We start from the raw sequence: 20,393 nt of genomic DNA, 5'->3' as shown, positions 1-20,393 counted from the left end.
CGAAGGTCGAGAGAGAAATTATTAAAGTTAAATAGCGAACGGCAAAATAAGGCTTGTGAAGAAAGAGGATCGCCGGCAGGATGCCTCGCCTAGATCCTGTCTCGAGGTCGAAAAGAGGTCCTTCGAAGCGTGAAATCACTTCCAGTCGGAGTATAAAGAGCGAAAAAACGAGTGCACGTTTGTGTTTCGGCCGTTCCGTACCACCGCCTCCGCGACTATCCGGGAAATCATCGCGCGCCTACTAAACTTCTTCCCTTTGTGCGTCGAGAGCTTTGATTTACTTTCTTCAACGCTCGCTAAAAGAATCTCCATTAGTAGCAATTAAGAGCACGCTACGATATACACATACGGCGATGATGAATATATTAAAGTAATGTCATAAAAAATTCGTCTATCTTTTTATCAACTTTGATGAATTGTTTCATGTGATTCAGCATATCGTAAGTATCGCAATTTATTCTCAATTACATATTTAATAAATTTCATATATGAGCGTTGTGTATGTACAACTTTTATAAAACCCATTAAATATGCAATTGAGAATAAATCTTGTAATAAATTGAACTGACGAAATTCTTTTCATCAAGCAAATTCAATAGAACAAATTTCAATAAAACATTTACAAAGGAATAAATTAAATAGAAAAATCTCTATGTTAATAATATATGACTCTATGATACGTAAGAAAATAGAAATTGAGGAAAGAGCAGATTTTGTACAAAGAGTTCGTCGAAAGTATTTCGATAACAACAATACTACAATTTGGACAAATGAGTTAAATTTCAAGATTGTGTCTCAAGCGAGGTTTATTGCCTGATGAAAATGAACGACCGATGGTAGGTTTTCGTTTTGGATACATTTTCGATTATTCCCTGAAAGTACAGCACATCGAGATAACGGTCTTGGCGAGCGAACGAAATGAGAGGAAGGGAACGCGTTTTAAAATTATCACAAAGACGAAGGAAGTGCTGCCGCTGGAGAAAAAAAGGAACAGTTAGAAATTTGTTGCCAAGCGGGTTAACGTACTTATATGGACTCGTAGCGCACGGTATATATCGCATCCGGTTTACTGGCGACTTAAAAAAAAAATATATATATATATATATATATATATATATATATATATCACGAGAGCACTCTTTGTAATGCCGTGCAGGCAGTCACAATTGAAACTTGAAGTTCACGCAATTGAATTTAAATTCAAAGTTGATTTAAAAGAAGAAGTTTCTAAGATATAATTTAAGTTTTTCCACGAATTCATATAGCCAAGAAATTATACATTCTTCTTTTTTCTACAGTTATTAAGTGATTTGAGAGACAGCTTTTTATGCTTTCTATTCTACAAATCATCTCCTGCGCGCACATGGCATGTCTACTTGATCTCTTTAAATTGACGAGCACGTTTTCAACGTCGCGAGTCGCTCTACTGTCGCCAAATTCGACAGTTTCCCCCTTTTTCCGGAAATAGACTTCCTTTTTAAAGCTCGTATGGTATCCCCTCGCTGCCTAGCACACAACACCCCAATGTCTCTCTCTCTCTCTCTCTCTCTCTCTGCGATGCCCTCCTGCAGCCAATATGCCCGTCCTGCGTTTCATTCTATAAATAAAATCGATGCGCGACGCTCGGAACTTCTCCGCGATGCGTGGCCGTGAGTGCGTGCGTGCACCCGAGTCAAAAACCACAGGGCGGTGAGTGTTCGGCTTATAAATAGATATACGTAGATGGATTAACCGCGACGGAATGCAGTTCGGTGCACGAGTCCCTTTAAAACGTGGAAGAGCGATCGTACGTCGAACAGAGTGCTTAGCGTTGTTTCGTACCTCGCTGACGAGAACCATGAAAAGCCTCAGTCGACGCGATAAACTTGCGACGAACAGTTCTTCCATCCCGTGTGGGGTTGTTCTAATAAGTCGATATCGTCGAGTAACCGATAATATTTGCACAGCAAAATTTCTGGCAGTCTTACAATCGCGTCGCGTTTCGTGGCTTTGCGGCTTATTTATGACGGCATTATGTTGGTGACAAAGCACAGGTGAGCTAAAATCAAATTTGCAAAGATTTTGAATACAAAATAGTTGTAAGAATAATGATAAGAATTCTTTGTATTGTGACAAAATCTGCTATTTTTTTTTTTTTAGAAAAGTTGTATTATTAATTGGAGTATAATTCGAAAGATGATCATTTTTTCTGTTAAAAAATTATCTGAAAAGAAATTACAAGTGCCTCACATATTTAAAATTACTCTGGCTAAACTTTTATCTTTTTCGACCTAAATCGTAACGTGAAATATTCCATTGTGTGTCTGATCCTAGCTATTAATTCTCTATTTAAATATGAGTGCAATTTGACGCATTTATCCTCCAGATTAATCTGCGAAAAAATTTTGTCGAAACATTAGTTGTATATTATAATGCTAATCAAGATCGGCGAGATTTAAATTCCTAATATCAGTAAATTTTTTAATAATACGTATTTTGACAAAGAAATATTTCTGAAAAAAAGGGGAAAAAGAGAATTGTCAAATTTGCCGAGAATAATTTTTGCTCAAAAATGTGCTTGTCGATCGATTTAAAGGGATCAAATAAATGTGTCGCACATGTATGTGTTCATAAAATAGAAGATGAAACTGTTCGAATGATTTAAAGGAGCATACCCATTCAAACTCTCAAAAAATGAGTACATTTTCTAGATTTTTTGCAGCGCAACGATTTGGTAAACATTTTTTTTACAATATTATTACATACACAAATAATTTTTTTTTTTTTTTTAGTACTTAACAATATTGTATTAATATAGTAAAAAAAAACAAAAAGTTTTTATCAAGTCGTTGAAAAAAAATTTAGAAGAAAATCTTCATTTCTTGAGAGTTCGAACGGGTATGCTCCCTTAATAACTGTAGAAAGAAGAAAAATATATATCGCATTTTTCAGCTATATAAATTTGCACATACCTTTCTGATTGGTTACGTAATATATCTAGATAGAACATAATACATATGTGTCGTACATCGTGACATGTATCCGGCCGATATCTCGAATTACAAGGACTGATTGTGCATAGCTTCCGCTATGCGCGTGATGAAACTAGACATCGTAGCGTACTAGCGTGAAGCAAAATATATTGCATAGATCCTACGGAGAGATCTTGCGGTCACTCTCTCGCATCCGGTAACTCATAATAGAGAGGAGAGAGCGGAGGAGCTGAGAAGAAGAGAGGAAAAGGGGGATACACGTGACTAGCGTTACATACGAGATTTAACAGTGTAACGTTACGGGCCTTCTTTCCTGAGCTCCTCGGATTCGCGGTGCGGGTTTTGAATTTCTCCCGAGAAAAGAGGTAATTGTATGCCAGGGTTTTAAATTCCTGGCCAAATTGAATGCACCCACAGGCTTTAATCTTTTATGCTTTCTCTCCTTGGTATCGAGAACCGTATACATCCAACGGACACATCGTCGATAGAACAATGCCCGGGGATTCCACACTTGCGTGTTTCGCAATAATTGCGCTGATAAGGGATATTTGCGATAAAAAAGGATTTATAATTCCAACAGATATTGTTAGATAATATTTTAATTTTTAATAGATGGCGGACTGATTAAAACCACTATAATGACGGAAAAGTAAAAATATTTAATCTCATATATATAAATGTATAATATTTAAAAAATAATCTAATAAAATATAATCTTTAAAAAAAATCGATTTTTTAATTGTGCAATTTTCATGCTAATATTATCACGCATATATTAATCAACCGTCAAATATAATAACATAAGAAATTTAATTAATTACAGAATAATAAATAATGATTTAAGTGCAGAAACAGAAGTAATAAAAAAGCGATTTGAATAACTAGTAAAAGAATTTTACACTTACATTAAGTAAATACTTCTTATCTACTAAGAAATATTTCTTTCGTTACAAATTACGGCAATTACTTAGCGAAACAAACTATTATAAAGATTAGTATTAATATAATTCAAAGATACAAAGAAGAGAGAAATAATTCACATTTAATCTTGATCTAAATCGTATCAAGTATATCCCGTTGCTTGGTATAAATGCGAATTCCTTGAATATGTATCCATGTAATTATGAGTAATTAAAAGCTTTGGTATACGGCATACAGTACTCTCCGTGAATATTCTCGGTTGGAAACAGGAATGATAATTAGCGTTTTGCTATGTCTCTTATGTGTACGTAAACACGAATAAAAAAGGAACATAAAGCGAAAAAAAAACAAAAAGTGAGATTTTTCTTTTTTCTTATTCAAAGCGTAGGAAATTATTTTTCGTTTCTGCATTTAACGATGTGTCTCGTTTTATATATATATATATATATATATATATATATATATATATATATATATATATATATAAGTAAATTGATAATTTTATACATTGCAAATAAAATTATTATTCCTAATAAAAACTCGACATAACATCCAATATCTACACCGATCGTTGAAATTTTAGACGGTGCGAAAACAAATATTTGACAATCTGAAGTAAATGTGCTAAGTATTGCGCTCGCGTATCTGTAAAACATATCGGATGCACGCGACGCTTTCGTCACCGTACATTCCTTTCCTCTAAAATATTCAAATTACAATTGTATAATCAGAATTGTTATCTAACTATGAATAAAATAAAATTATTTTTCTAAACAATGTCCTTATAAAGTTATTGCTTTTATATTATTTTTGACAGATATAAGTTCGATAGATATAAAAATTCGTATGCTAAAAATGTATATGTGAAAAATGCAACAAAAGTCGAAAAACGAAAAAAAATGTGGTTTCACACAATTATCGGTCTTGCTGAAAACTACAAAAGAATTGTCGCCGATGATCTCTTTAGAGCGTGGGACGAACATGCGTCACACTGACCTGCCCCAAATGAACGAGCGTTGCGCGAAAGCGAAACAAATACTAGACGGATTTCCGCGATTGTGTCTGCGACCTACATTGAATCTATTTTTGTCTAGTGGCAAGAGATCTAAGGGGGCGGTGGATATGTAGGTGGTTTCCAGGGAAAAAATTGATAGCCCGAGATCCTGAATAAAAATGCGCGAGAGGACACCGACCGAACGAGTCGTCATAAATTTCGCCTAGCTGATATAAAAAACGTGTTCCTCCAAGCAAAATCACGGCCATAGAAAAATCGAATTTCAAATTAGATGTTTTCGTAAATCCAAAAAATGCATAAATATCGATAAATATCATAGGAGAAAAAAGAAATAACATCGAATCAGGAGGAAGAATATATTCGCAAACACGTTTCACGTGATAAAGAAATTATGATGAGCCGCCGCCGATATAATGTAGATCGCAATTGTATTACAAGTCGTAACGTTAATTATTAAAGAGTTCTCGAGATAATTAACCGGCCGAAAGATAACGATCATGAACATCGGAACAAGGGAGCACCAAGGAAACCACCTTGGCGAACCTATGATAATTTATTGCTCGCATTCTTGCATGAGATATAAATAGTGAGGTGAAAGACTCTTTAATAATTCTTGTTTACGGAACACGACGTTTTAACAAAGCAAGTATTCTATCTATTCGAAAAACTAGCTAAATTAGCGTTTAAATCGTAAGAATAATTACGTAGAAGATATTATTTGTCTCAACTACAATATAACCCATTAAGATTATCTTGTTACTATAATATTAGCATAATTATTAATTAATAATTAAGTATAATTTGAGTCATTTAATTTTTTTTCTTTTCTTTGTGTTACTATACAAAAAAGAAACCTTCTTTAAGGATGTCTTATATTAAAACATTGACAAAAGCATGAAAACTTCTTAGATTCTATTTCTTCTGATCTATGCAAAACTTGAGCACAATTCTCTTAACATTATTTAAGTTTAGAGTTAGTATTGATTCTTTTGGAAAATCGCGTATTGTAACACTTATTGACAAATTTGACAAGAGAAAAATATTGCCAACAAAATAAAAATTTTCACATATATTAAATTCTAATAAATATTAGAATTATTTAAAAATTGTAAAAAAATATTCTCTCTCTAAATTATTTGTCTTTTTTTGTTTTTTTGCAATTGATTTCAGAGAATGCTCATCAAAAGTTTGTATCATAAATTAGAAAAAATATTAATTACAACGCGATTTTTCTTTTGCGAAAATGTTAAAAACTATATTATTTTGTGATATTTTAATTTTTTTATAATCCGATTTATTTATTTGATTTTTCAAATATAATAACGTAAGAAATATGTTTTCTTTTTATTTTTGAAAATTTTTGCTACTACTTGTACAGCCAAAACATCCTAACACCCAATACAGTACAGATTTTTTCTGAACATTCCAAACATTTCATCTATCCCGTAATCTCCCTTCGCGTACTTATAAATGGCTGCAGCTTGCAGCAGAGACAGATTGGCCGCATGTGAAACCGCTTTGACTTTTCTCGCCTGGCTCCGTCCCGCCCCTCGAAACGTCGCGTCTGCCGGATGAAAACATCCGACAGGAAATATTCCCGCTGGATTGGAGGGCTGCTTTTTTTATACTGATTTAAACCACAGTAGAAAGCACGGTGGGGTGACACCGCAGGCAAACTTCGAATCTGAGCAGTCTCAGACATTAATGGGGAGATTCGTTAAACGCATGCACCCTTCGTAAAGAGGCCACATGACTGTTCAAGGAATCGTTTCTTTAAGACCAGACCAGACATTTTACACTAGATAAGCATACCTATGCATATTTTCTAATAAGAAAAAATTTTGTTTATTTGTTCGTATCCTTATTGTTCTCCCCTTATCTTTTCATTTTCCTTCTACAGTTTCTACAGAGAATATTTCTCGACACTTTTCAAGATATGCAGGAATCACGGATCGTTAATACAACTTAACGCGTCTACTATCCATAACAATTTTCCAGAAAGGAATCAAAGACTCGCTTCCTATAACCTGTAATGGCAACCTGTCCCTCGCGCGAGTCTTTTCGAGCAGAGCGTGACCGGAATGATTTCTTTTCGCGAAGAATACATTTCAAGGTCCGTGAATTTATGCAGGAAGTGACAGTTGGCGCGAAAGATTTTAGCATATGTCGGATCCGTGGAAGGTAACACGTGCATCGCTGAAAATGAATGAATATGTATCCCATTCATAAGAATCGCTCGGAGTTGGTTGGCTGTCAAAGAAGAAGGGTACGTCCGACTCCTGCGACATCAAAATTAATATGCTTATGATTTTTTACAGAAAAAAATTGAAGAAAAAGCTTAAAAAATGTTGTATTAAATATGAAAATTTAATTTTTTATTCGTCAGAAATGCAAAGAATTTAATATCGATGATTATTGCGTCGGTAGAATGCGAAACGAATGTGGTCGCGTGCTATCGAGTAAATCTGAAACGCATTAGCGATAGGTTAATAAATGTCGGCATTCGAGTGCTACGAGTATGCAATTTTTACGACCCGCGATAAGAAACGAAGTCAAGAACGCGCGCAAGGTAAAATAGCTTCTGATAACATTATTGACTGCCGCACAATCTCCTTTTAATTAATATTGTATTAATTGATATTATGTACATTATTTTTTACGCGAATCAAAATAAAATCTCTCATTATATATCATATAAAAAAAAGTAAAAAAATGCCATGAAAAAAAATTGAATTTTTTTTTCAACAGAACTTACTAGCAGTTTATTAACACGAAATGTGAAGAAATGATAAAAATGTGAGGAACTGTCATTTGTTAGAAATACTCTTGTGTTAGGCACACGTGATGTTAAATTAAATAAGTCAAATATAAGGCTAATCTATTCGTAAACGAAAATAAAAAAAAAAAAACTTTTCTTTGAAAATACGATAAAATAATTTAAGCAAGAATTACTGGATTTTATTAGAGAGATATAAAATAATACAAGTATTAAAATTAGTTGCAACATTGCCTACATACATCACATTGATGCATGCATTGTGAAAAAAATAATGCAAGAAAATGTCATTTAATTGTCAAAACTAATATTAATTGCTAGGCAGTGTTTTGGATCGTGCAAAGTTTCACTGCATTAACTGTATAATTTAATAGCAGATTAACTCTATCTATAATAGGATCGGAAATCTTTTTTCGCGTTAAGAGATGCAAATGGCTTCTTCGTTACGAGGGGACTGTCCGGTAGAAATTTCTTTGGGGCGCTAAGAGCCCATCCGTTTGCCCGGTAACTCAAGCGGAATAATTACCGGGCATAGGCACTCCAGTCAAACCCTCTCTGTTCTTTCAGACGATCTCTTTTGGCAAGCAGGGATGAGGGAATTTACTTTGAAGGGGAATCTTCTTTTGCACAGGTGTCGAGGCGCAGAACGAAAGAACCGCGTTACGCGCGACTGCGCAAGTCGGATTTTTCGAATCTTGCCCATGTTAACGATTCGTTTCCCTAATCAAACTTTTTGCATTCTGATCTTATTTTTGCTGTTATTATCGTATTTTACAATAGCAAAAAGAAACATCACTTATCAATCATGAAATGTGATCCATTATTAATTTCTTTCATTTATGTACCCCTGTATGTTTCCTTAATAAAAGTTGATCTAATTATTTTTTAATACAATAACAGTTTCATATGCAAATTTTCCAATGAGCGATGAACGATAGAAGAAACGACGATGTTTCATACTTCTTATTCGCAATGCGAGGGAAAAGGAATTATTTGCATAATAAGATTGAAAAGAGGAAGAAAAGATTCACAATGATTAACAAAAGGATGCTGAAGCGATAATAAATATTATTTCGTACTCTTATCGATTGTCGTATGTATATATTGCATTTGCAATAATCGAAAAAATATTTGCAAGGCTATCACGCAGAAACTCGAAAATGTCGCAAGAAAAAGAAAAACAATGCATCACATCAGCAGATGTCATCTCGATATATCGCACACTCGACGATTGAAACCGCGAGCTGTCAAAATCGGGCGTGAAGTTAGGTTAATTTAAACTTATTTTTTTATTTATCATATAAGATTAAGATATAACATTCTTATGAGTGCGTAGTGAGTTAAAGTACTTTGACCAATTAAGAATAATCTAAAATACTAAAAAGTAATATACAAACATTAGTGATATTAAATACGTTAGAATTCATTTTTAATTGATTATCCAATTATGCTGTCCTTCTGTGTCGTCATTCGATATTATAAGGTTACATAACTTTTCGGCGTGAATTTGTGTCGCCAGAGAAAAAAAATAGAAGAGGCTACAAGTCAGTGATCAATCATCGAGAAAAATAATTGGTAATTTTGCGTTTTGTTGGAACGACGCGAGTTTAATTGAGGAAGGGAAAAAAATTCCTGCTGACAGGTTAAAGACCAGAGTCAAGAAGCGAGTCGGGGACGGGGACCAAGTACCGGGCGCGAAAAACGTTCCGCCGTTCGATGTTCGAGAGGTGCGGGCTTCGAGTCGAGAAAAAAACTTTCGTGCGATTTAGTTGCTCGTGTTTTCTCAACCGCAGTCACGATACGGAACACCGCCTTCGAAACGGTACGAAACGGCGGTTGCCCCTTGGGCCGTTAAAGAGGTCGTCGGCGGCCGTAAGGAAATGCCGAGTCCAAGGAAACGAGAAAGTATCGAAGAACGTTTCCGAAGTTGCGTTTCGGAGACGATTGTACGATTGTACGAGCGTCGATGTGTGCGTGCGTGTGAGAATTCCTCACCGTCGCACTTCCCATCATTTTGCTCTACTTATGTATCTCGCAAAAAAAAAAAAAAATACTTCTCAAAGCATAGCAATCAAACTGATATATATTTATAAATTTGTTAACGTTTAATTCTTGAGCTTTCAGGAAAAGTATTTTTTTACAAAATTTTTATTTTTTATTCGAAAGGTTTGAAATTTAAAAATACTTTTAAATCAATTAAAAAATTTAAAAGTATTTTTAAATTTCAAAACTTTCGAATAAAAAATATTAATTTATACTAGAGTTATATGTAGATAAAATATTAACAAGTAAAATACGCAGATGTTATATTAGCTTAATTGGCAACTTCTTGTTTTATTTTGATTAAATTGCGGATAGGTCATTTGTCACTCAAGCAACGTAGCTTCCTCGCGGTTACACATCTTATCATATCGAACTGCGTTTCAATATGATACAATGAGTCAATCTCTTTCTCTCCCTCTCTCTCTCTCTCTCTCTCTCCCCCTTCGATCGAGATATCGAACACATATCGAATTTTACGAGCCGATATATAGCGGAACGCGATCACATTACTCTCGTCGATCATAAAATGCGATCCGTCAAATGCTTCTCGGAAAACTGTAACCTTGGGCCTTGAGCTTGAGGCTAACGATAACGGCGCGGCGCTATTAATTAATGCGTTATCGTTATGGCATCGAGCGACTCATTCCGGACGTGCATCGTTAATTACGTTCCATTCTAGATGATTCTAGACGAAAGGAGACATTAGTCCGGAAATACGCGCACGATAATTGCCGTCGCGCCTCTCAGAGGTGGTCCGCAAGCAAGTTTCTCGCTAATCCTCCTCTTTGTCTCGCGAGAGCAATAAAGTTCGCGGAACGCTGGGGGTTATTTTGACGGAAGGATATCATCCGTTCATTATCGGCCGATATAAATTCGCCTCACGGGATGAACGACCGCGCGAATAAAATATGCGGTTAACGGGTTGTCTCGCGCATGCGTATAATTTGCACTGTCGTGCTTCTCGTGGCTCTTCGTATGCGGAGTCTAAGCGAATCTAGGCTAGTCAGCTGCAACTGAGATGCAGCAAGTGACTAGTGTCCTACCTTGGGATTAGTTGCATCCCGAGTGCATTCGCGAGTGCTATAGCGCGCTCTTCCTCACAAGTTAATCAACTTCTTCACTCACATATCGCGCGTTTCCAAAAATACGGATAAATATTGTTGCAGGGAGAATGATATTACTTACACCTTTGGATATTTTGGATATTAATAATTGAGTGAGTTTCAAGTAATTTATTGGAAAATGTGAAAAATAAGCTATAAATTATTACTGCCTTCTATATAAAAAATCTTTTTCACATTTCGATTCCGATTTTCACATTAGAAAGTAGACCAATGCTAAACATATGTTTAAAAAAATTAAGCCTTTTAAAATAAATCTAAAGAATATAATAACATAAGTTAAAAAGTTGTGACTTCATATTAATTTAGATCCGTTTTAAAATAATGTTCAAAAAATATCGGTATTTACGCATATTGGGGACGGACCTTGTAGAAATATATGTAATCGACGCTGCGTTTTTTACAGAAATAACGCGACCTTCGCCGATTTTATAATACCGTGTTTTGCGAAAGTCAATATAAAGAGTACATTCGTGTCGTCATTCCATTTTCTACTCCGTGATAGCAACGATCAATGTTAACGAGGATTCTTTTGTAAAATCGATGACGTCGATAAATTATACGTCCTTGTGCAAAACAAATCGCGATTTCCCAGGGCCTAGAGTCTATCGAAACTATTTATGTATTAAAGCACCGGCTGATTCATAGACGAACAAGAAGAATCCTATTAAAACAAGAATGATGAAATTATTTTTAGAGATGACTTTATACATTTTCCCTAAAAATTATCCCTAATAATATGCATAATTTGATTATCTGAAAAACCTGTCATTCAAACATGAGTTTCCCAATTAAGTTCGTTTAATCGACGTTGATATCAGTGATGATCCCGCACGAAAGGCCACTGACAATTCTCGTCAGAGAATATGCGCGCGCACCAAACTACCCCATTGAATTCCACACCCCCGATGGAAACGTGTTTATCGATCGGGTGTAACTGCACGAACTGCGGCGACCGGTTGAAGTCGACATTAAACGGAAAGACGAGAGGCACGTGCTAAGACGAGATAAATCAGCGTGTGCAATTACCAAGTGCAACAAAAGTGATCTCGATTGAGTGCGCTCGTCTGTGTAATTAATACCAGATAAAGTCGATACCTTATCATCGTTCGTACACATACGCATGCATACGTACGCGTGCATATATTCGCGAGAGACCATACGAGAAGCACCACAAAGAAGTGAGTAGATGAACGTTTAAACAGATGGGACCTGAATTTATTTCAACGGGTGTGGCATAATTTCCTTTGTTTTTTAATTACTTTTTTTCATTAATCCGTACTTCCTCTTTCTTTCGATAAATATATATCTTGTTGTTATTAGAGGATTCTGACAGGGCCTTAGATCGACAAAATCAACAAGATTAGCAAAACATGTTCAAATATGAAAAATACAAACTTGCAAAAATTATGACATTATATTATATCGCACACAGTGTTTATTGTATATAAATTTTTTACATTGCATTTTTTTCAATTATAAAATCCTCAATTCCTCAATTTAAAGTAGATCATTTGTCGCGTACAATTTGACAAAACGTAATATTTGTGTCTCGCGTGATAATAGAGAATATGATGAAAGAGAGAAATTAAACGTGCAATCCGATATTTGTCGGGAATAGTTGAATGAGTAAGTGGGTCAGGGAAAGGCGTGCACCTCCGTGTAAACCCGTACTACCTGTTTGATAAACTATAGGCGTATAAACGGAATGTGCGGAGAAACAATCCTCTATAATAGAGATTTTCAATCCATACAGCTATTTGGATAATATATGTTGTAAAAAATTATAATAATTTTAGAAATTATAACAAAGTAATTTTTTTCTGCGTTTAAAAAAAAAATGGAAAATTAGGTTTCTAAGGAAAATAAATAATTTCATGCATTGTTGAAGCTACGCAAGATATCAATTCAAAGTACTTCCAATATGATAGTTAGAATCCACTGGACAGACATGCAGTGCTCTAAATAAATCGCTGTTGTCAACTTAAGACGACCAAATAAACGCGCGCAATTTATGCCAGCGATAAATCCGCAATAATTGGACGATCGTTAAAAGTATGTGGCAGTTGCAAAAAAAAATACTGTTCTCGGACGATTGCGATTTTCGAGATAATATGATGCGGCAATATATTATGCCAAGAATCGGATGATCGCGACATGACGCCATTCGAATGATTTCAACAATGCGTACTCGTTTTTGTTCATTTCTCTCTCTCCCTCTCTCTCCTTCTCTCTTTTACGGGTCATCTCGCACTTTGATGTGTGGACCACAGCAACCATTTATCTTCTCGATCCGCGTACGCGTAAGCATGGCCGAAATATCGGGAGAGGAAAGCACGTACCACATTTCGAGTATATTAACCCGCCCGGTGTGTGCAGCGAGATGCATCATGTTTCGTTTTTTTATTCTAATATTGTCTACGTATAATCGGCGGAATTAATACACTTGACTGTATTATCTGCAAAGTGCACCATAATAATTACGCGAATTCGCGAAATTCGCTTGTTAATGCCTGCGGAAAGCCGACCGATCAAACCAGTTTATGTTAAGAAATTCGCGTAAAAAGCACGAGATTCGATTCGTGATCATTAAAGGACGAACGTAAAAGAGAAAAAAATCTTATCTTCGATTCTGGTACTTTTGGGTATCTGTGTTGGGTTTGATTCTTATTGGTTTCAGGAAATGCCTCTGCGCGATGCTCATTAAGAAAGAGAAAGAGAGAGAGAGAGAGAGAGAGAGAGAGAGAGAGAGAAAACGCGTGCCTATTAAAGTAGAACCACCAAAATTATCTTTTATGCAATGCAGAAATAAATTAAGATATTACTCTCTCCTCTCTCTGAATATATTCTCTTTAATGTATTATAAATGTTTGTACAATATAGTGCACTGATTTTTAATTATACATATATAATACAGGTCTGTATAATTCTGCGGTCTGAAAAAATGAAGTTTCCTATTTTTTAATCACGCTGAATCCAAATTCATAAGGCAAATCAATGACTAATCACGTCAGGTTTCTGAGAAAAATAGAGTTGAAACATCAAAAAATGCGTTTTTTTATCATTTTTTAAAATTTGTAGTAGCCGAATTCGATGTGCAAGAAACTTCACACAGGGCTCAAGTGAAAATTACAATCGGATTGCCTGGGACAATTCCATTGTAATTTGCAATTCCATTTGACACAATGCGACTATATTTAAAAACAAAGCGCGCCTTAAGTTCGATGGTATCTACGGTAAAAGATTCAATATTTTTATATTAAATTACAATATTCGAGTTTTTATTTGAGCTCTGTTTAAAGTTTCTTGCACATCGAGATCAACTACAAATTTTCAAAAATCGTAAAAAACGCGGTTTTGGACGTTTTAATTCCATTTGTCTCGAAGTCCTGACGTGATAAGCCGTTTTATCTTACGGATTAGAATTCAACGCATAAAAAAACTATAGAAAACTACTTATTTTTCCAGACCGCAAAAAAAAAATGATATGCAAGCCTGTGTAATTTACGAATCATTAAAAAAACTTTTTTTTAATAATTTAATATATTCATAAAAATTAAGAAATATTCATTACAAAGTTTTTTATAAGTTTGTGATGCATAATTTTCAATTTTTTCAAAATATTTTCAAAACATTAATTAAAAATGATTTAAGAATAAGATCTTCAGTTATATGCAAAATATTGTAATATTCGTACATTGAACAGGCAATTTTAAAATCGTCATCATGCAAAATATCTAATGACAAGATAGCAAAAGATTTCCAAGAACGTACACGAAAATAACAAATAGCTTTCGATATGTGCCGGAAGTATAATGCATTCCAATACATCCGTCCAACGGCATATTGACCGACAATGCTGCTTTCCTCTTTCCCTCTCTCTTCTCTCTCTTTTACTGTTTGCACGTATAGATAAAGTCTACCTCGCGCGAAAGCTCGATTCTTGATGCGTGCCATCTTATTTACAAAACGTATAGTACAACGCACAACACGCCGCATAGCGATGATTAATATCGAGTACTGTTATTCTACAAAGAACTTTCCTGGTAGTTTAACAGCTTTACGCAGAAGAATATTATTAAACTTCTGATTGTGTGCGTGTGTGTGTGTGGCATGTAGAATAACTTTCTTGGAATTATCAACAAACAAAATAGAAATGCATTGCAATCACAACTGAAATAACAATAAAATTCTTTTTTCATATTTTAAATATACTTGTTATGATCGAAACGAAAAATATCATAACATATATAACTTTATGTAAATATGTATCCTTATATATAGGTATTTACTTGAAAAAATTTATGAACAAGATTACTTGCTCAATTCGACGGTAGACATCTCTAGCTAGTAGTTTCATATTCAATTAATCTAACCATTTTGCTAGAGAACAGGTAGGTTTGTTGATAAATTTTTTTTTTTTTTATAATTTCAACTAATTGAAGTATACAAAAAATGTTACATATTTACATATTTACAATTAATTGCCTTGTATAGTTTATTTATAAGCAAATAATATATTACAGTATAAAAACATATATACTCTTCCAAAATTAAAATAATGCATCACATAAAAATAATATGTGACACGAGAAAAAAACAAGAGAGAAATTTAAAAAAAAATATTTGCATATTTCTAATACAATAATTTAGATTTACGACGATTCTTATATATTTAGTGCATTGCATGAACAGATAAAAAATGTAAACAAAAGAACAAGAAACAGATTAATCTCATAAATTAAAGTTGAAAAATTAATATATAAATTAATTTTTCAACTTTAATTTATGAGATTAATCTGTATTTGATAAAAAAATCAAAATTCATAAAAAAACTAGTTCAATCTAGTTATAGTTATACAAGATAAAAATTGTTTTTTTGCATAAATATAATCAAAATTTATAAAACCATCAAAAAAGAGAAAGTTTTTCAATATGTGAGCAATGATTTTAATAAATGTACGAAAAAAAATTTGAAAATTTATAATTTATTATTTATCATTTATCATTCTTTTAAAAATTTAACTTTTCAAGAGCCCGACTGATGATGGAGGAACATGTCAATACATCGGTAAATGGTTTACGGAGCACGCGTAGAAAACTTTTTGCAGATGAAAATGACAGCGACGGCGAGGAACAGAACTTTTACAATCGTATTATAGAAGAGAGTCGACAAAGATCAGAAGAGGTAAGAAACGAACGATTTTTCTGCAATAAGTTTAATCCAAATATTCGTTTATTAAAATTATTTCTAATCTATTAAATAATTATATCTCGATAAATTAATTCCACACAAAATAGATTAAATGTCAATTAAAGTGATTAAAAATTTTCATATTTGTTGATGTACAGGACATGAAAAAATGGAACTTTGATTTTAAGCATGAGATACCATTATCTGGTCGTTTCAAGTGGGTAAAACCAGACGAATACGAAAAGGAAATTTCTGATCCCACAAATTTAATTGACGAAGAACAGAAAAGGAACGAGCACGAAAAACGGATAGAAGAAACAGAGAAAAATTCGAGAAGAAATGACGAACCGATAAATGAAAATCCCACGAAAAGAGCTAAGTTAGAAGAATCATAAAATAATATTCGATATAATAGATAGTAGCAAAGACAATCGCAGTGATCGAAATTGCTCCTCGTGCAAAAAAATTATATAAATATTTAATTTCAACATTTGTAATTTATCTTCAATTAGTTAAAAGTTACTTGCAAATTTTTTTCTCTAAAATTTAGAGTAAGATTAGTAAGCTTTAGATTTTTATACAAAGAGCGAGAAAGCGGCGAATGTAATGTGTCCTAAAACAAATGTGATAAAACTACATTCTCAAACTGTCAATTTATTAACTGAAATGAATTATTTTTAATTTATAAATTCTAGTCAGAAGAGGCATGATACCAACATATCTCGAAGAAACCAAAGCAAAATTCTTTATTTTAATTAACGAATTTTATTAATATCTGAAAAACGATTAAATTACGCATGATTCGTCTAATTAAGATTCGACTAATTCTACTCAACTATATTAATTTAAAGTACCCTATGTGATTTTATTCAATTTAATATTTATAGAAACGAACGTGCAATATACTGATTATACTCAATTGATATTTATAATAATGGAGTAAATAATCCGCATCGTTCATATATAGTATATAGACAACCGTTCGTATATAGACAAATGTAAAGATAGCTAATATATTTCTATAATATTTATTTAAAAAAAATGTGTATTATAATATATTCCTTTCGCCTTCTTTCCTATTTTTATAACATGCTTAACAAAAAGCAGAGGATTGTGCGCTTGAAGTTTACGTAAATTGTGCGCGGCCTAATTATATTATATTACGCCAACATGAAACATCTGTTCAGAATGGATGAATATATTCTGTAATGTTTGTCGACAGGCATTTTAATCTTTAAAATTGAATTGATGATTCAGCATTGTATTTTTTAATAATATAAATTTTAATAATGTATAACTTTAATAGTAATCTTAATTTATAACTTTAATAGTAATATTTATAATTTTCTTTTCTGACGTTATCAGAACAACTCGCTTATCACGTCAGCTTGAACACTACAAATCTTATGACTGCAACTTGTCGTCTTTTATCGACTGTATCTTCTCCGTAAAACACTCTCGCTGTCTGAGAGAGACTAATACCACGAGTATCACGATTTCGTCGAATTAAATTCATCATGAGAAATGCAAGAGAGCGCGTTGCACCTGGCATCGCTTCTTTAAGGATCGCTTTTTTTCGCGCTGCTACCATGGAAGCTGGACACGACGCGGTACCAGCCAGAAATTGCACTTCCGTTCCGCGAATTCCCACGGAAGTGGGCACAATCGCGACGACGACAAAGGATATTGCTGTACGATATATACCACACACATTGTTCTGACCAAGCATTGAGAATCTTTCCGATAAAGAACCTTCTGCGAATGCCAACGGATAATAATGTCAGACACTCAGAACAAGAAGCGTCCATTCTTTGAAAGCTCTACGAAAGTGTGAATGTGTGTGTGTGTGTGTGTGTGTTGTAGTATCATGTGTATTTTTAAATATTAAATATATTTCCGAAACGTTTCCATAAATATAAATTAAAGCTAAAAGAGATTTAATCAATTATTCGATTCTTAAAGTTTTAACATTTCGATTTCTGGCATTTGTGCAAAAACTGATTGATTTATCCTTGTTTGGCACAAGATTTCCATTTCGCCAGACACCGACGTGTCTCGAAGAAAAGTAGCTCTTCTGCAAAACAATGCACCCGTTCTCAACCTCGATCTCGATCCACTACACCACCTTGAGCTTGATAAAAGTGATTTATCGCGTCTATGCAGCTTCGTCCCTGTTACCACTCGCGTACGCGATGAGATAACGCTCCGGTCTCAGGGTAAGCCTGGCTTTGATAGCAAAATGATGAAACAGGTGACTCTTTTACTGGCAAACACGCGATGCAGATGCAGCCGCGCGTCTTCCGGTCGCGCGCCTCGCCCGCGAATAAACATCAATTTCCTTCGGAAATAATCTGACCGTCTTATAAATACATCCATAACGCGAGACACATGTTTATTTTTTTTTAATCGTCAGTAATTATTTGCATAATGGTACGAGCAATTTTTTAAGATATTTTTTGCATAAATAAAAGCTTTGTCAATATCCAATATAACGCATGAAATAGTGCAATGGTAGAATTTTAAATAATATTTCATCAAGGAAAAGCCAAATATAAACAATGGAAACATAATAAAGCAATCAGCTGATTAATTATTGTATTGTCTTTTGCATCGCGTCTCAATTTAAATAATTTTTTCTCTATATAAAAGCCTTTTTAATTGTTTGATATAAATTCATTGATGAATTGGTCAACCATTTTGTCACAAATATGGCAGAAAGAAAGTATATAACAGATCCTTTGCTTTATTACGGGTTACAAAGCGCAACCTGTGCAACCAGACACCTCGCTGAAATGCACTCCTGCGGTGGACAATGAAAGAGAGACCGGTGGTCTCTTTTTCTCTCTCTCTTTGCCAAAAGCAGAAAGAATTGTTTTACGTGAACTCGTTTGCTCTCGTCTCCCCTCATTGAAATGCATCCGGTACCACCCCTCACCACTTCCTGGATGCTGCGTGGGATTTTCGTTTCCCAGAGCGCAACGTGCTGCACCGACACTGAATTTTCTCTTACGCATCACACACATACACACATAATGTCGCTCATTTGGAATCATAATTAAAGACAATAATAATAAATATTGTGCGTGTAAAAAAAAAATTTGCGCTATTTTTAACCCATGTATAAAATGCAAAGTTACTTTACAAACTATGAATTCTTGAAAGTACATGTATAAATAGTACAATAGATAATCCGCGATTTAATTATTCATCGAGCTGTGAGATTTGCGTGGGAAAGGATGGCAGTTTGAATATTCGAAATACCCGCGCCATGTTATGGCGGCGTGCCAATCGAACTTACACACACCAAGGCGATTAAGGGAGAAAGAGAGACAGAGAGAAAGAATGCCGCGTGGCAAACGCTCTCTCCAATTGGTCTCTGAGAACGTTTATCTACGCTTCGCTCGTCGTGAGTTGCGCGATGCTGTTATTTCCCGTAGGTCCCCCTCGCGTGCCGCGCGCGAGACGAGCACAACGGAGTAAATTGACAATTATCAATGAAAAAAGGTCTCGATTTGTCTCGTTGATGGTGTGTCATCGCACTCGATGCTACGACGCGCGATCGTTGCGGAGTACACTGTAGCTTCGTGCGTAAAATTGAACGATACGTTATTGCGTTGTCTCGCGCGAAAAATCTTGAGAATCTTTGCGCAACGTTTTATGAATGAAAATTTTCCGATTTCTTCACCTAGATTTTTTCCTATAATTCAGATTACTTCGAAAAGTCATTTAATGCACCTATCGCCCTTTCCCCTGCGTGAGTGTCAGACTCTTTTGATCGATTTAAAATTTTAAAAGTATATTAAACTTAAATCAACGCTGACATATTACATATATATGATGAAAACATTTATTAAAATCATTAAAATGGATCGTGATTAATCTCGATAGTGAATGTATTATTATCATATAAATATAATGACATATCAAAAATTGCGCGTCTTATTTTTTTTTCTCGTGCGTATATTTTCTGTTGTAGCGAGATATAAAAATGAAAAAATAAATCAAGGATGTGTGTGTGTTACATGTCAAAATGATTGATACAAATGCATGAAAATTTCTTAGACTCTTTTCCTATTTCCTCTAAACATCTGTACAAAACTTGAACATAATTTTCTTAACGGTTTGAAAATTATTTAAATTTGAATTTAAATTTAAAGTTTTGAATAGTGATTTTTGACGACTAAAAAATTTGGTTATAAATTAGAAAAAATATTAATTACAATCATTTTCTTTTACAAAGATTTAAAAATCATATTATTTTGTAATACTTTAATAATTTTTATAATCCGGATTATTTATTTGATTTTTCAAATAGTATAAAAACGTAAAAAAAAAATGTTTTTCTTTTCTT

The 20,393-nt window shown here is 34.0% G+C and overlaps 2 protein-coding genes across 6 annotated transcripts in view; one reads left to right on the top strand and one right to left on the bottom strand.

The window, feature by feature from the left end:
- LOC126849344 (homeodomain-interacting protein kinase 2) overlaps nt 1-20,393 on the bottom strand; it is an 89,347-nt gene that overhangs the window by 67,964 nt on the left and 990 nt on the right. The gene's annotated exons all lie outside the window — the stretch shown is intronic.
- LOC126849368 (uncharacterized) lies at nt 1,650-17,056 on the top strand. 4 transcript variants are annotated; one of them, XM_050591142.1, is made up of 3 exons: nt 1,650-2,033; nt 15,883-16,036; nt 16,201-17,056. In XM_050591142.1, exons 1-3 carry the CDS (start codon nt 2,014-2,016, stop codon nt 16,435-16,437), a joined length of 411 nt encoding a protein of 136 aa, XP_050447099.1. In that variant the 5' UTR covers nt 1,650-2,013; the 3' UTR covers nt 16,438-17,056. The 4 variants fall into 4 exon arrangements, with proteins under 4 accessions (XP_050447099.1, XP_050447101.1, XP_050447102.1 ...); XM_050591144.1 differs by lacking the exon at nt 1,650-2,033 and adding an exon at nt 10,780-10,943; XM_050591145.1 differs by lacking the exon at nt 1,650-2,033 and adding an exon at nt 10,974-12,078.

This window comes from Cataglyphis hispanica, chromosome 4 (assembly GCF_021464435.1).
Source record: "Cataglyphis hispanica isolate Lineage 1 chromosome 4, ULB_Chis1_1.0, whole genome shotgun sequence".
Lineage (NCBI taxonomy): Eukaryota > Metazoa > Arthropoda > Insecta > Hymenoptera > Formicidae > Cataglyphis > Cataglyphis hispanica.
This window is presented reverse-complemented; position numbering and strand designations above follow the sequence as displayed.